This window comes from Vanessa atalanta, chromosome 1 (assembly GCF_905147765.1).
Source record: "Vanessa atalanta chromosome 1, ilVanAtal1.2, whole genome shotgun sequence".
Taxonomy (NCBI): domain Eukaryota; kingdom Metazoa; phylum Arthropoda; class Insecta; order Lepidoptera; family Nymphalidae; genus Vanessa; species Vanessa atalanta.
In genome coordinates, this window is record NC_061871.1 from 14,028,850 (window position 1) to 14,046,678 (window position 17,829).

Below are 17,829 nucleotides of genomic sequence, written 5' to 3' on the forward strand. Positions count from 1 at the left end.
GCCAATAAGTGCAAGCAAGTCAGACGCTATTTTCTCATGTCTTGTTGTGCGATGGAACTGCAACGTCATATTAATCAAGAGTTCAAAGACCAGCGGCACCACGGTTTTATGTAGCACTGGATTCTTACTAATCAGTATTTCTTCAGTTTTTAAGTTATAGGTAGGCGGACGGGCGAAGGCCACTTCATGGTAAGCAGACAACACTGCATATAGACATTGGCGCTGTAAGTAATATCGTTGGGTCACCAACCTTGGAAGCTAAGATTGTACATTGCTCCTTCTGCCTGTAGATACAGGATTGCGGGGTATCCAAATGAACCCAGGCAAACTTTAATTTCTCATTATTTTCAGCCGTTTAAGCTTAGCGTGCCATTAACGAGACTATTATTTAGTTTATAATATTTAAAGGATTACAAATTAAACATATTATGTAATTTATTCAAGACCTACTTATAATATAGAAAATTAATGTGGCACCGGTAACCGATAAGCTATGTGGAAGTCGGCTGACATGGTATGGGCATGTTATGCGGAGGAATGAGGATCGTTTTGTGAGGAGGGTCTTAAACATGGAGGTGGATGGATATAGAGATAGGGGACGACCAAAGAAACGATGGATGGATTGTGAGAAATTGTGAATTGAAGTGTATTGTGTGAAGAAGACAAAACATCCTGCCCTTATCACATTAAAATTGGGATAAGGGCAGGAGGATGACGATGATGATGATTATGACGATGATGACGATGATGCTGATGATGATGATGATGACGATGACGATGACGATTATGATTATGATGACGATGACGATGATAATGATAATGATGACGATGATGATGATGATTATGACGATGACGATGATGTAATGACAATGATGATGATGACGATGATGATGGCGACGACAATGATGATGATGATGACGATGATGATGGCGATGACAATGATGATGATGATGATGACGATGACGATGATGAGCATGATGATGATGATAAAACATTTGAAAGAGATCTTTAAACTTAACTAGATATAAAACTTTGCAGTGTTCGTGGTCACGAACATGGTGTCTGCCCGTGACCACGAACACTGCAAAGTGCTCGAAACGTCGGGATGTTAAAAATAATTAATATACGCGATTAAATCCGTTAAAAACTAGTTTTATTTCAATGTGTAATAATCGCGAAAATCTAAGACAACATTAACTAGATATAAATGATAGAAAATAATTTAACCGCATTTTTAAAATTACACTAAAAGTTTAATTAAAATTAAAAGCCTTTTAGGCTCCACAAATTAGGTGGAACCGATCTTTCATGAATATGTATTCCAATTGATTATCTTTAGATTGATATCCAAATTTTTTTGAACTAATGGGAGACCCGTCGTACTAAAATCTATTTGAAAAGAACCGGCAAGAGTTACTTCTCAGTTCCAAGGCATTTACATTCGCACCGATATATTTTTGACAATAAACAAGCTAGTGTAAAATTTCATCTTTAATAAGAAATTTGACATGTTGTTTTTTGTAGCGTCAGTAAAATCTGCGCAAAGATTACTACGATGAAATTGATAAACAGGCCATCAGCCTTTAAGTCAATTTACTTAGGACAAATTTATATGCAGAAATTAAAACTACATTATTGATATCAAAGAACTTTACTTCAGCGGCTTAATTACCATAATATAGATCTGTTTATTGCTTTGTTTTCTCATTATATTAACAATCATACAAAATGACGCTTTATATGAATATTATTTAAATACATTTTATATTATAAATACATCCTGTACATTATGATTTCATCAATTTATCAAATTGTTTTGAAAAGACAAATTAATTTAAAATATACACAAGGTTTCATATCAGTTCATTCGCTTTCTTTGATACAATAATTAAATAAATAAATGAAATATAGTTTCCGAAGAATTTGTAAGTGGAAACAATTAAAAAATATTCAGATTCATAAAATTATAGTATGTACAGGCAAAGGAGAGAAACTAGTCAGCCCACTCATGTCCCCTTTATCGCCTTTTTTACACTAAAACAGGAACATCATAAATGCTCTGGAATTTGAGCGGATCTAATAAATATTATTTATTTCGACAACATTGAACCAAAATATTATTATGATAGCATAAATTATTAGATATTATATTTTACAAACTCGGTATTACTCACACTCTATGGTGGCCGAAAGAAATTCTAGAAATAATATAAGCTTTCCTTAGTAATGTATTTCGAAATACATTATTGGTAAATAAATAATAAATCATTTGCGGACCGTCAAAAGTTACAATTTTACGAAAATAACATAACCTTAGCGCTATTAGAATGGGCTTACAAAACCGGCCTGCTGTGTAATAATGTGGGAAAAAACTAATGAAAAACTCTTATTGTTTACTCTTTACAGCTGCACAATTGTTTTTAATTAATTAAGTAACTATAAGAGAAGATGTACTTTACATTCTATTTTAGCCACCAGATGTTGTGGAATATTAAAAAGGATACCCAAGGGGGACAAAAATGACAGACAGTGAAAAAACTTTCCGCCATGTCACAACCTCTTAATCAAACAATGTTTTAAGCCTAAACATATAGACGGCATTTAAGAGTGCACATGGCTCTGTTCAAATGACACCATGAAAGTTTAAAAATGTTTAGACTAAGCCGAGTTAAGCAGATTAATTTTCTAAATACTCTGTAGATTTTCATGGTATATATTTAATTGTTACTGTCATTATGCAGATATTGTTACTTAGTTCAATGGTTTATATGTGCATATTTTGTTTTAAAATATAAAATTTAGCAATTTTCATCAGACAAAATAAATTAAAACAAAAATACTTGCAGGTTTGTTCCAAACAGCATTCTAATAGCGTAACTAAGCATTAACCTTTATACTCCAATACAGATCTTTATAAATAATTATAATATCATCATCACCATAAATAATTACAACAATTAATTATGTTGATTTAAACACATACCAGGTGCAAATTGAAAAAAAACAGACAAATTAACTTGCAAAACAGCAATGTTAATGGAAGTTTTTCCTATCTACAATATTATAATTGATTGAGCGAATTGCTTCAGATTTAATCTATCTCTGTTGCATAATATCATTGCTATGCTCTTGTACGAGTGAAATATTACATCAAACATTTAGATTTATAACTTACTTTATTACCTAGTCAGTTCTCGATGGAAATACAAAGAACACCAACAAATATTATGTACAGGTCAATAGTTATTATTTATAATTTTACATAGTTTAAAGTTATCACTGTTTTGGAGTATTAATTACACTATGTCTAACGATATACGTTAAAATCTGTGGATGTTGTGAGTCCTCTATAATAGCTAAAGATTGTTATTAACATTGACGGGGGAGAACATTTCTCATCTCTTGCCTTTCGAAACTGCAATATACTCTACGACTTTCGATTGAAACTCGACTTTATTCACTTTGTACATTTCTGCCGCTTCTATGTTTAATGGATCTTCAAAATTTAATAAGTCCTGGAATAAAAATATATATCATTACAACAGCATCTTAGGAAATATAATTTTATACAATTATGTTACACATCATTGCATATTGACTGTTCAAGAAGCAAAGTTTGAATATGTAAAATATCTTTTTAGCAATATATCTAATTTGAATATTCATGCTTATACCGTCATATAGTTAATATAGTTTGAGTATGCATTTTTTTCAGTAAAATTAACATAACTGACTTCTGTAACACAGGTTAATGCCAAGCTTACTGAGATTGCACTAATTGTAACTATTAATTGTTTCTTTTATATAAAAAATATTAATTTATTTGATATGTAAATATTTTACTGAATAAAAACAAAGAAATAGTCACTTGAAGATATTTGATAAGAGGTCACTGTCCTCTTCTTTTTTTTAAATGTCATTTTAATTTTAAGTCTTTATAACAATCATCTAATTCACTATTCCAGTGGGAGAAGAAATGAAGATAAACAAACCTTTATGTATTCCATGTGATTTGCTTATAGCTCAGATATATTGTGTACTACTAACAGTTCTTGATCAATTTCTCTCTAATTATAATCCACATTATTCCAATTTAATTTTACACCCAAACTTCCAATAACAGATTTGTTGACATTCAAAATATTATCTTTAGGCAAATTCATAATGAATATCAAAGGTCATTCAAGCTCTCAACCAATTATTTATCCTCTATAATAATAGACTATGTCTTTGGGCTTCTAAGAATCTACCTTAATATTAAAGCATGACTTTCATTGAGCTTTTTATTAAATTACTATACAAGGTATTGACCTTGTATAGTAATTCAATAATAAAAAAAACTTAGTATAGGTGATATTGATCATCTAGTACCTATACTAAGTATTTACTGTCAGTTTATTAATGTTTAATATGATAGATAAGACATATCAAAAACAAATTATAAAGTCAATGACATTGGTAAAAATTCTTCATGTCTCTATTTTACACACAATATAATCTTACTGAACTGGCTAGCTGATAGATTAAATAGTCAACAACATAATAAGTATTTACTTAGTAATATACTTACAGTAAATAATGAATTGAGGCCCCAAACAACATCCTTGAGCCGTCTCGTTGGTGCCCAACCATGTTCATCTATAGAGGTTTGACGAAGCAATGATAAACATATTTCTCCATCCAAATTAATATTGGGATGCCACAGTCTAGTCAAACATTTCACTCTTGGTGGCTGAAATATACATAGAAGATTATATGATTACTTACGTATATAAGTTTTTGTCAAATTGTAAATATTTTTGTTAAATTGTAAAACTTACAGCCATATTATAATCTTCTGTAACAAATACACTAAATTTAAATTTTCCTCCAGACCAATATCCCTCATCAGGGGCTACAGTTAAAATAAATTCGTTTAAAACATTAGGATCCTCAAAATTTACAGAACACGTTGCAGGAAGATTTTCGTTCATTTCTTGTACTTCTTTCACCAATAACTTGTCTCTAACCGATATTCTTTTTATAGGTTCAATTTTAACCCCATTGGTCGTCTCCGTATGTTCTTTTTTTAACTTTCTATTAAGCGTTATCATTGTATTCTAACTAAATATTCTTAAAAATAATAAATGGTTCGTGACTTTAAAACATAAATAACACTAAACTGACTAGTTTTCAGAATTATTGCAGCAAGCAGCTAAAGTTTTACCAAAAATTTTTTAGCTGTCAAAACAAATCGCCCTGCTCTGCAATCAGTCGGACAGATTCAAAATAAAATAATGGTGTTAAAATACATCAGTTTTACTTTCAATGTTCATAAATAGGCATATATGGTTTTAAGCTAAATATTCAAAATAAACAATACGCTTTTTAAATTAATAAACATATATTGTTAAATAAGTAGGTAGATATTTAAAGTTAGCTTTATATATTTGTTTGTTTACAATTTGACATGACGTAAATTGATTTTGGTTAATTTGTCAAGCGAATCATTTTCTTGAAATTTGTATGTATTTGTAACATTAATTATAAAGAAGGCATGAAAAACACTTAAACAGTCATTTAATTCGGTGGAACAAAATACTTATATTGTTTTTAAATATCATAACGTAAACGTTAGTAAGTTTTACAAGTAATGGCAGAAATATCGTGGCCCTGGCAGTATAACTTTCCGCCTTTCTTTACGTAAGTAAACTCATTTCTTGTAAATTTATCTTAAGAAATATCATTTGATTTCACAATGAGTGTATTTGGTAATGCGGTGAAATATTTAAACGAGGGAAATGTCCACGTCGTTATATGCATTTTAAATACAGACTATGTCATAAGACTTATTAAGGAAGATGGGAAGATGGTGAAAGACATGGAAATTATCCGCAATTCTGTAAGTTTCGTAAACTTTGTTATGATACCTTTATTATTTGGTTACTATCAGTATAAAGAAGAAATAATTAAAATGACTTCAGAAGATATATTGAGACTATCCGAAAACCTCATCAATGTTCGACCGAAACATAGACGTGTAAAATCGAATTTTAGTCAATTTGCCATTAAAGCGCCTAATTTGACAATAATATCATATAACTGTGAAAACTATTGCTTAGAAATTAAGCCAAAAGAAGGTTTTATGGCAAGTAATTTTAGTAAATACTCAAAATGTTACTATTGTTTAAAGCAAGTTTTAAAATTACAAGAAAATGAAGTTATAAACATAAGTGGTTATTGCCCCTTAGATCTATTTTCTGGAGAAAGAAAGAGAATGAGGAAAGCTTTATTGAACTTGATTAAAAATCCACAAAATAACTTCAAACTATTCAAAGATGGGAATATTATTTATAATGAAACATCAAATGTGAATAATTTTGATTTTTTAATCAGAAATATAACTCCTTATAATTCCTTGAATGTATTTTTGGATTTAATAATAGAAATATTGCTAGGTGATGGAATTTCCGATATAGTAATTAAAGAATCAAGTGAGGAAATTGACATAAACACGAATACTGAAAATTGTTATAATGATGGACACCAGCTCCCTGCTAACTGCTTCCTAAATCAACTACTAACTTTGCAAAAATTGTCTGAAAACATAAATTTAGATTCGGTAACAAAAAATGATGATTTTCAATATGTTGTGAACCTATTGAAAGATATGAAAGAGCTGAACATTAACTTAATAAATATGGATGATCGGAAAAAGTTCTTTGAAACAATCGATCCACTTTACTTAGCCATGATATCTGCAGTAGCAAAAGATTGCTCTATTATGATATGTTTGTCGCCTGAAACTCATGAATTATACCCATCTATAACAATTAAAGACAAAAGATTATCATATAAAATGTCTGTAACTGATTTGGAACCAAAGTCAATAAAATCACTGGCCAAAAGAAAAACTACTGAACAAAAGCTAATAGAATTGTATGAAAAAAAGTAGTGTGTAAGTATTTTTTTAACCAAAGAGTAACTAAGAGTAAAAAATAAAAATAAAATCAATATTGAGCATGATCTTTGAACCTCTTTGCTACATTTTTATTTATTGTAATTATTAAATAAACAATTTGCTTACAAAAAACTATGTATATTTGTTTGACAACTTTTGCTCAATTTTGACTTAGCCTTATGTTTCTAAAGATGAATTGTATAAAAATAGTGATGAATAGTAAATTGTTTGAAAGATTATTTCCCTTAAATTCATAATAATAACTATTTATTTATTTATATGGCCTTTGAAACTGATCAGTAAAACAACTTTAACCATAACAACTAATATAAATAGAACAATAACTCAACCAAAGAATTTCCTTTTTGTTACCACTGTAGTATGTATAAGTAAATTTTCTTCTTTACATTGTTCCAGAATTCAACCACATTCAGAAACAAGATCCAAACAGTTGGAAGCTTGGCAGCAATTGATATCAGAATATTTAAAAGTCACAAAGCAATCAACCGTGGACATAAGAGAGACACAGAACAGCCCCTTATTTAACAATGCCTCCATTAATAGAAAACTATCCTCCGAGTCTCTATTGACTATTTTAGAAGACATGGCTAAAGCTGGCAAAGCTGCACCTGTAGATAAAAGTAAAAATGTCTGGGAAGTGTACTGGCATTCTTTAGATGAATGGGGTAATATGATATATAGCTGGGCGAGCTGTAATGGCTTAAATAATTCTGTGTGTACTCTATTTGAGTTGCGGGAAGGTGACAACACTTTTGGTGAAGGTATGCATTATTTATGAGTTTCTGCTGTCTGGGTTAGAGATATCTTGGTCGGTTCATGTTTTTATTTGATATTAACTACTTCTTACAGTTTTCACATATTATACATGACTGCTCCTCCTCTATGGCTCGTAGTGTGAAAGTGTGATGTTAATTATGTCATCTCAATAAGTTTTCTAAAGCAAATCGAGCAAGTAGCTCATTCAAACAAAAGATACCTCCACAACTTTATAAATGAATATAGATTTGAATTAAATGTGAATTTTTTCCAACACACTGACAATGTTTTCAACATTTTATTTTGTCATCAATATTTAATAAGTTCATTAAATATTACATTAACCCACCAATAGGGTTCATGGGTTTTGTTGCTAATAAGTTTTTTTTTATACTGATGTGTAGGACAAAACTTATAAGCAATTCATGTGAGAAGCTGAGATTACCCAGTACCAGTAATTAACTCAGTTTTTTTCAGTCACTGAGCTTTCTTGCATCATTTTGTTAATTAATGTCTCATGCTCATATGCTTTGATTATGCCAATGGAGTGTACCCATTATCCTATAATGAGCAGCCTTGGGTCTTTTACTGTCAGTAGCTTATAGGTCTTTAATATTTATTTTTCAGAATTTCATGGACTGGATATGAATATTTTAGTAAAAGCATTAAAAACACTTGAAGTGAAGGGCAAGTGTGAACTTATGGAATTCGATGAGAGTCAAGGAGTCAAGTTTTTCTGAACTGTGAGATTGTTGAGTCCATAGAACATTTATATATTAAATGTTGAATGCATTTTGTTAAGTTATAACTATTTTGTAATGTTGGAATATATTGCTTGATATTTAATACTTAATTGTTTTTTGTGTACAAATCCTATCGCCGTACAAAAATCTATTAATTGAAAATAAAGCGCTAAATCTATATTCGTTGCATATCAATTAACACTGCATGGTTAAATTGGAATAAAATCTAAAATTAAAAAAATGGGCGTCACGGGACGACCAAGAGATGTGAAACATCGAAATTGATGGTTAGTATAAATAATACCTAATAGACTAATATGGGCTAAAATGAATAAAAACAATTTTATTTATTAAATAGGTATGTTTTCTTTATTATTATCATTGCAGGCAACGAAAGTACCTAACTATATAGTAATTATTATAGTATACGCATCAGCGTTGCAGAACTATCAATAGTTTGAGTTTCGATAGTTGAACTATTCAGGATATCGATAGTATCGATAGTTCTCCGTGAGCAATGCTATTGATTACGGCAATACTATTGATAGTATCGCTAGCTCTAACTAAGCAATACCATTGGTAGCAGCGATACTTTTGATGATTGATATCGATAGTATCGATAGTTTTGGACTATCGATAGTTTAGGTTAAAAGTAATGGTTTTTGATAGTCTATCGATAGTGGACTACCGATATACGCACCACTCAGACGAAAAAGTGAGTCTTGAAGTGGTGGCGTGATGTCATAACAGAGCGTCATGCTGTTTTCCGACCCGACTTACAATTCGATACGAATCGGTCTTATCCTCCAGATGCGCTAACAGGTCCTCAACAATACTAAACGTAATTAAATATTCCTTACTAAAGGACAAGGATCGTAAAACAAAAGTTATTACTTAATTTTTAATTCCAATCAAGTCAATACGTGTAAAATTGTACAATTTCAAAATTGACCTTAAACTAATAATTTATAACTACATGTACAGATATATATTACACTCTGTACGGAAAATACGAGAAACTTTACAATGTTTGTAAACAAATTAAATGAATAGTTACTCGTTTTCATATGTTGAGAAAGTTAATTCAAAAGTTACAACAAGCATATATTTGAGTAGGTACATAATTAACACATGAAAGACTATTAATAAAATATAAGTTATCTTGAAGCTAAAGAATAAGATTTAGTTTGTATATTAATGGATATAGTCTAAAACTGTTCTGATTCCTACGATGTATCTAATTTTAGTAAATCAAAATTTTAATTAAATTAATATTATTTACATACATATTTCTAAAAACAAAACTACACGATACAAACAAATTCATTCTTTAAAAATAAATCACAACAATTATATTTAATCTGTTGGCTCTACAGATATTGCAAAAGACGAATTTATATTACCTTTTGTTTTTATTCTAATAAGATACCTTGTCGCATTGATGTCACGATGGGATAAGTAGATGCAAAATAGCTCAATTTTAAATGGTTGCTTTGGTACCAATTTAAATGTTTTCATATGTAAATTCATTTTCGTTTTGTTTCTTGAAGTTGTAATAATTATGCCATATCGGGGTGTCAATGTGACACTTGACAAAATAACAAGGTTAATTATATATTTTTTTTCAATTTTTCATAGCTACAAAATTCCAACCTAAGTATCCTCGCAAATAGACAAAGCTTGCACAAAACTTATAATCTATTTAGATGGTATGATTTAAGATGTCGGTCTTTTACACTTCTTTAAAAACCATAAACACTTTTTCTCATATTTTTTTTATTCCTACACGTACAAGTTATAGAATACGAACAAAGCTTTACACTCATAATAAATAATCTTAACCAATATGAAATATATACATTAATTTTTATCGAATGTAAATATGTAATGATTTAAATTTTTGCGATTATAATTCGAGCCACTTCGATTTACAATTAACGACTCTAAATAAAATTATGTATAGGTATATAAACTACTCACATACACCAACGTGAACAACATACATTGAAAATTCCTTACATCATTTTAGTTTTTTTATTTTTGTAATATGATGTATATTGATATGAAACAATATATTACTCCAAAAATCGTGTTTCTATTATACCTGAATGTCTGTCTCTTTAGCAGTCTTTGTTTTGGGTATTGGTACATTATACGGTATTTTAAGCATCAGCCTCAAATGTATGCAATATGATCAAAACACAATAAATAAATTACTGGGAGCCGTCAGTTCTCTTGCTATATATTCGTAACTAAACTACGAATCTATGAAAGACACTTTAATATTTTTTTAATATTATTCAATTCAACTGCTAAAAAATTACAACTGTCAATCCCGAACGAAAATGGCTCGATTTTTTTTTGTTTTTATTATTATGATTGATTATGCGTAATGATTACAGTTCCTAAGCCTAGTAAACATCAAAGTGCAAATCTTCATAATATTAAAAATAATAACAAAAGCGTTATTTCTAGTTAAAACTAAGCGAACAATCAGTCTTTATTTATATAAAAATAACAAATAATTTAGATGTTGGTACAGTGTACTTAAGATTATTTGAAAAAAAAAAATATTAGTAAAATTGTGCTTATTATTGTACTATATATTTTACAAATTCTATTACTAGTACATTAGTATAATGGTTTATGGTCCATTCTAATTTTAAAAAATGTCGATAACGTTGTCTACCTACCTCACCCTAGTTTCACTTTTCAATTATTGATTAGTAAGTATGATAATCGTTTTTAAAATTTAACTATGCAATGACAAAAAAATATATTTTTAAAAGAAAAACTAGAATTAATTAGAAGAAGAAAGATTAAAATTTACTTATTAAGTAAGTGGTCTAATTTTGTGATATTCTAAAATAATTACATGTTTATTGTGTTTAATATTTTACTTGTGTGCAAAAACAAAATGGCTGCTTTAGTGACATATATATTTATGTCAGGTTCTGAGGAGCTCCCTCAAGTTGATGAGGAAAATCAATTTTTTTAGCCATCTATATTGTTTGATTACTTTTAGTCGTGCTTTTATAAGCAGTTTTTGTTCGTTTACCGTATTTTATTTTTAAATCAAATAATTTTTTCTCTTAATTTGGCGGGGTATTAAGTTTTATTAGCTTAATCAATTGTTTGTCAACTGAACATCAATTCTCAATGTATATTTGATCGTTGTAATTAAAAATTTACATTCAGCCACCATCATAAGAGAGCTGTTCTTCGGGTACCTACTTTATATGAAGGAAAGGCTATATTGATAAATATAATTACATTCGTCTTCTAATTTAAAACGATAAATGTTTTTATTATCATTTTGAGTTCAAACATCGATATTAACTATTAAATTATATACAATTTTTATACAACTAATAGTCATTCTTTAATCAAGGAATTGATCGATTATGATAAAACCTAATTCGCACGGTTCGATTTGTATTGATCAACATTTCTTACTCAAAACAGAACTAAACAAAAAAAAAAAAATTAAACAATATTGATAACTGCGAAGAGTTGAGCAGCGATTCTGGGTGTGAACTTGGTTTTATATACGTGCGTTCGAGAATCGAAAATTTTATTTAAATATCGAAAATAATACATATATATATATAAATCTATATAAACAAGAGAAGATCTTCGAAATTTATATAATTGTAAAACTACCACATCACAGATACCTATATAACAATAAACTCATACTAATTCTAAATCTAAGTGAAATTGAAAACAATTCAGTGTCTCAATTATAGTTATAAATAATTACAGAAGTAAGTATATCTAAGTAGTCCACTTAGATATATTATCCACCTACATACATGTATTTGGTCTGCCAAAAACTATGTTATGAGTTATGAAGCTGTAGCGAGATTGTGGAATTATTAAACTTTTGGTATTACTTAATACATAACTTTTTTGAAAAGTCCAAATGTTCATAAAATAATACGTTCAATAAAAAGTGTACACGTTAAAATATATCTTATAGAGTGACCTTTGTAATTATTACCACAGTTTTCAAGACAATTAGAATGTTTATGGGATTCATTAATGCATTTGAATACTACGATGAAAAATCAAAATTTCACAACCGTTGGTAATGTTGCAGGTTTAATTTATCAATTAAGCATTAAATTTCAAATAAATTGTGTATCCATTATCGATATCAGATAATAATCTGAAACGCGCAGTATTTCACGTTTCAAGAATGATCAGTCGCAGTGTTCTCGTTTCTCGCAGTTCCGAAGCCATCAATAAGGTCAGACAACGCCGCCTCATTCAATATCACCGACACTTCAAACAAAAAGGTCACACCGCACTTAGACTAAATTAAAAGTGACACATTCACAAATGGTCACTACACTCGAGTGCTGCGTTGCAGTAACCGTTACTTCTGTCCAGAGTACCGTTGGCTACAGTGGTGACCGTCGTCAGGCTACCGTTGGCCTTGTCGCGCCCCGGCGCGTCGGCGGCGGGGGCGACGGCGTTGTCGCTCTTCCCGCCGGGCGGCCGGTAGAACCACCACGCGAAGAAGAAGAAGAGCAGCGAACACAACTTGCCGGCTAGCGCGAGCGCTAGCATGTACCTGGAAAGGAGATACGTCTGTATAATACCCGAGCGGCGGGGGGCGGGGTCGGATCGGGCGAGGGGGGTACCTGCTCATGTGCACGTTGTCGTAGAGCGCGCAGGCGCCGGCGGCCCACAGGCGGCACGCGCGGTCGATGAGGAAGCCGAACAGCAGCGGCGCGGGGATGGTGCCCAGCAGCCGCACCATGATCCACTGCAGGCCCAGCGCGAACGAGCGCTGCTCCTCGCGCACGCACCTGCCGGCGCACACGACATCCGCTCGTATTTAGAGTTGCGTCTCTGACTACAGTGTATGTGGGAGTATTGAACGAAAAAATATTTCAAATCGTTTCGTGTTCGTGTTTACCTCAAGGTGGCGGAGAGTGCGGGCATGGTCGCTACGAACGTGAAGAGCATGAGGCAGAACGAGAGGAATACGAACAGCCAGAGATAGGGACATTCGGAGCTGCAAGTGCTATTTATGGCTTCGTACGGGATCGAAGTGTTCGTTTCTGAAACGAGGTTTACACGGTTTTAGGAGAATCGTCCAATTTCGTAAACTTTATTGAATCAATAACTACAAGTAAATAAAAGTGTAATAAAACATTTACTACCAATGATGAACTTTATTAATAAAAGAGGACCCAGTATAGTATCTCGAGACACACCAAACGTGAGAGTGAATGTATCAGACTACATATTGCTCATTGACTCGCGTCGGCGAGCGTGCGTACCTGCGTCGTAGTAGAGCGGCAGCGGCGCGACGGGCGCCACGCAGGCGCAGCGCTGGTACAGCGTGTGCGCGCCGCGGGGCAGCGCGCGCGCGCAGCCGGCGCGGCACGGTGACGCGTAGGCGCGCGCGTCGGCGCCGCACACGGCCGCCGCGCGCGCGCCGCACGCGCAGCCCGCGTTGCACTCCGCCGACAGCCGGTCGCCGCTGCGGGGACCTCACCGTTTACTACCACCTTATTCTACCTCCTTATTCTACCGCCTAATAATTCGTTTGTCTGCGCGTCGTGTTATAACCGTGCACGCGTAACTTTTCGCCGGATATGCCCGCATATGTACGTGCCGGAGAATGTATTGCGAGTGTGGCTTTCGCTGATTCAGATACGATTTCTGTCAATACTTACTATTGCTTCATTTATATTATACGTATTTTATTAAATTAAGTACACTGGTTAAATTATTTTTATATTCGTTTAAAAAAAGTTTTCTGTTTTTATTTTATTTTGATTATAAAAATATTACTTACCCTGAGACGCTAGGACTGTTGTAAGGTATGGTAACACCAGCGAACGGATAGTTATCACAGCTGAGCACGAATGAAAATGAAAAAACTACAGCCAGTAATGTGGCGACCACACACAGCTTGATAATGCCCGCACACGTCAATCTCCAACGCTTTACCAGCCAGCCTCCAAGAAAAGTCCCTCCTCCCCCCGCCGGCACTGTTATGACACCTGGCAAAAACAAATTGCATGAGCATTGTAAACATAAAGTAACTAATGTTTCTAACAACCAGTAGATTGAGGACTGTTGTATTCAAAGGAACTAGAGTCTTACCCAAGTCTCATCCTCACTAAATAAATTACTCTTTTCTTGTAATTAATGTTATTTATTAAAAATAATTGTTGTGGTCATCATTCTTACTTACCCAATAACATTGCAGCTTGCGACGCATTCACAGCAAATTGATTTTCAATTAGTTTAGGTAGAAACGCTGCGAAACCTGATATAAGCATCCCTTCGCTCGCTCCGGCGAGATTCAAAAACATAAATGTAGGATTTTTAAATAGCGCTGCAGTCGCTTTCGGTAGTTCACGAAGAGCGCTGAAAGCTGCTGTTTTTGTAGCTGCACCTTCGTGTGCTTCAGATATTTTCGACGCTCGTATTTCAGCAGCACCTAGTGAAAAATTTAAATCAATATGCATTTTTTTGCGTAGTTAATATTTAAAGTATCTTTTTTTACCATCGTGATGTACATAATTTTAATTATCAAACCTGGGAGCTCGTAGGGGAAGGCAAGTAATGGTAAGGCAACGACCAAACACAGCACCGCTGAGAATATAAAGCCGACCCACCAGGCGCCAATCCAAGAAGAACTTAAAGGGGTTATGCCTAACCTAGAATAAAATAAATGGGTGAATCACGTGAATTCCTATATCCAAACTAGAGCATGAAAATTTATTAAATGATGTTTAATGAATGAGTGATTTAGTCGAAAAATATTATAAGATTCATAGCTTTTTCTGGTAGGTAACTTTAGGATAGCTATTGTTATGGTCGTATGGTCATCATAGGTGCCATGAACATTGACATAAAATAATATGCTTGTGCAGGTTATTTTTAAACTGCGGAAGTTAACAGGACGGCTCTAGATTGGCAGAATAATTTCCCTTCACAAGCGTAAATAGGTAGATAGATGGTTGAACGACGGAATGGAGTGCCCCGTCTTAGTATTTGTAGTTTGTAGTATTAGACATTAACATTAATAAGAAGTTCTAACGACTGTTTAAATAGTTTAGTTGTTGTACATGATATAAGCGCAATCGTACTCCGCGATCAGCGAACCGATACAGTCTACCATACCTTACTTTAGTTGCTATTTATATGTTTTGACGTTTAAAGAATATATCTCGTGTTTCGATCTGTAACCAAGTTGATTCCTTGCATTTTAATTTTTTAAATGTTTTATTGAAATAAAATGTTGCAAATGTTTTATTTTTGTTAGAAAATTTTACCTATTATTACGTCTAGCAAAAACATACCAATAAGCGCTTAAAAAAAACTTAAATAATTTCTTAATTAATTAACGAGCTTCCACTTTTAATTAAAAAATTTACTTCACTTCACCAAATTTCGTTAATAAATATATGTATATGTATAAATACGACCTAAAGATAACATTCATTACGAAAACAGTGGAAATTCGCATCCATTGTAATATTGGCGTTTTCTAAATTGTTTTCATATGCAAATTCGACAGCTGAATCTCGGTTGGGGAAACGTGTACGTACTAACGGGCTCTTCACGAAATGAAGTGGCCTGCTGTGGGCTTCTAATGAATAAGAATAATAGAACCGATTTAATATTATGCAAGTAGAATCTATATGGTAAACGATTCTCGTTAAATTTAAGCTACTACTGTTGTCTGTGTCTTCGTATCATAGTACCGATATCGATTGTATGTTTATGAAAGGATGTATGTTTGTATATGTGTGTATATAATATGCAAGGACAAATAACAAACGACTCTGAACGATTTTTATCGAACGTGAAGTTCATTTGAATGTCTTTGATTGGATAGTATCTGTATAATTTTAGTACGCCAGAAGGCTATGTGTGAATATGGTTTTTACCGGATGCCCTTTCAGTAAATAATACCTATATGAAGAGGTAGTTCAGATAACAGACTTAAGTTTGATAATAATACGTTTATGTATTATTACTGTTCTCTATTTATAATACTGACGATTAGTGAATGTAAATCGTGCACTTAGATGATAAAAAAAGCGTGGAGTTAATACTTGTTGACTTCCAACTGACATAATTTTGTATTTTTAAATGTTGAAAAAGAGTAACTACTGGCTTTCTTGCCGGTTCTTCTCGGTAGAATCCGCATTCTGAACCGTTGCTGGCTTTACTTAATATAGTTTGTGAAATGACGATTGAAAAGTGCTTGTAAAATCCTACTTGAATAAAGTATATTTTATTACCTCATAATTTGATAGGGAGGATTCCGGAGAAAGTTCACGCCTCAGACCAAAGAGTTTACGCATTTTTCGAGGCATGGTAGTGTAACACTTAAAACACTTAAAAGTTTCTAACTCTGAGTTGCTGACAAATTCTTGTCAACAAAACTCAATAACATTTAAATCTGCAACCGTGTATAGTAACTGTGTATAAAATGAAACAGCCTCGTGATGATAATGCAAGTTATATACATGTAAGCAATAATTTTATAAGTATTACTAAGATATAAAATTAGAATTAAAATGATTTATAAAAGGAATTTAGTTTTTTTTTCAGATAAAGGACAAAGCTGTGTGAGATGTCTTAATATCTCTAAGAAGTAGACTTTTCAGCTTTAACAAACGAAATACTTACAAAGCAAATACCATAACAATTTCGGTTCAACTCCGAATCTATTTGATGCAAAAATATTTCACAAGAACTACCACTAACGCGTTTACATCAAATGAAACTACAAAAGATTCGCCTATCGCCAGACCGTCTTAAACATAAACAACATTCTTTAGTTCTTAGCGGTCTGTGTTGAAGATATTCAGTGCTTTATATAAAATATTATCACTGAATACGGATGAAATATAAATGCTTTGTGATACTCGTATTTATTTTCAGTTGTTTAACTTCACTACAAGGTTTTTCCAAAGATAATTGTGTTTCTAGCATGATTCTCATAGTGTTTCTAGCTAGAGTTTAAAAACGATTTAAACTAATGTTATTTAATGTCGTGTTTTGATAAGGGTTATAACTGAACAAAATTATGCTTATTGCTTATTTATAAACAATAGATATACATATATACTCTATATATTTTCGCGGACTCTTCTATTGGTCTTCTATTCGTAGGTAAGCCGACATTTTAACGACACAAATTTAATATAAACATAATATTTTGATATGTTATTCACTAAAATCTGAAAAATAACCTGGCTACATACTTATATACAATGTTTTTTTTTTATTTTTTATTTATTAGCATGGAGTAAACTTAATGTCTATTTATGTAGAAGTAAGCGAAGAAACGGTTGTCCAAGTCTTTCTAAAAGTCGCGAAAAGTTA

The 17,829-nt window shown here is 32.2% G+C and overlaps 3 protein-coding genes across 5 annotated transcripts in view; 1 reads left to right on the top strand and 2 right to left on the bottom strand.

Moving 5' to 3' along the window:
- Positions 1–1,643: 1,643 nt before the first annotated feature.
- LOC125067179 (NEDD8-conjugating enzyme UBE2F-like) lies at positions 1,644–5,278 on the bottom strand. The gene is made up of 3 exons (XM_047675611.1): positions 4,821–5,278; positions 4,571–4,732; positions 1,644–3,515 (listed from the first exon to the last, which is right to left on the bottom strand). The coding sequence occupies exons 1-3, from the start codon at positions 5,091–5,093 to the stop codon at positions 3,396–3,398; spliced, it is 555 nt and encodes a 184-aa protein (XP_047531567.1). The 5' UTR covers positions 5,094–5,278; the 3' UTR covers positions 1,644–3,395.
- A 164-nt stretch (positions 5,279–5,442) lies between these two features.
- Positions 5,443–8,565, top strand: LOC125076957 (vacuolar protein-sorting-associated protein 25-like). Of its 3 annotated transcripts, none has more exons than XM_047688722.1 (3): positions 5,443–5,682; positions 7,358–7,722; positions 8,345–8,565. In XM_047688722.1, the coding sequence occupies exons 1-3, from the start codon at positions 5,633–5,635 to the stop codon at positions 8,455–8,457; spliced, it is 528 nt and encodes a 175-aa protein (XP_047544678.1). In that variant the 5' UTR covers positions 5,443–5,632; the 3' UTR covers positions 8,458–8,565. The 3 variants fall into 3 exon arrangements, with proteins under 3 accessions (XP_047544678.1, XP_047544670.1, XP_047544686.1); XM_047688730.1 differs by lacking the exon at positions 5,443–5,682 and adding an exon at positions 6,777–6,937; XM_047688714.1 differs by lacking the exons at positions 5,443–5,682; positions 8,345–8,565 and adding an exon at positions 5,690–6,937 and having other exon boundaries at positions 7,358–7,496.
- Positions 8,566–10,480: 1,915 nt separating this feature from the next.
- Positions 10,481–17,829, bottom strand: part of LOC125066521 (solute carrier organic anion transporter family member 4A1) — a 70,359-nt gene continuing 63,010 nt past the window's right edge. Inside the window, exons 8-14 of the mRNA XM_047674626.1 lie at positions 15,025–15,146; positions 14,678–14,926; positions 14,276–14,483; positions 13,755–13,957; positions 13,388–13,532; positions 13,110–13,277; positions 10,481–13,039 (exon numbers count right to left, since the gene is read on the bottom strand). Coding sequence (XP_047530582.1) covers positions 12,799–13,039; positions 13,110–13,277; positions 13,388–13,532; positions 13,755–13,957; positions 14,276–14,483; positions 14,678–14,926; positions 15,025–15,146 — 1,336 coding nt within the window. The 3' untranslated portion in view covers positions 10,481–12,798. The remainder of the gene's footprint in view (positions 13,040–13,109; positions 13,278–13,387; positions 13,533–13,754; positions 13,958–14,275; positions 14,484–14,677; positions 14,927–15,024; positions 15,147–17,829) is intronic.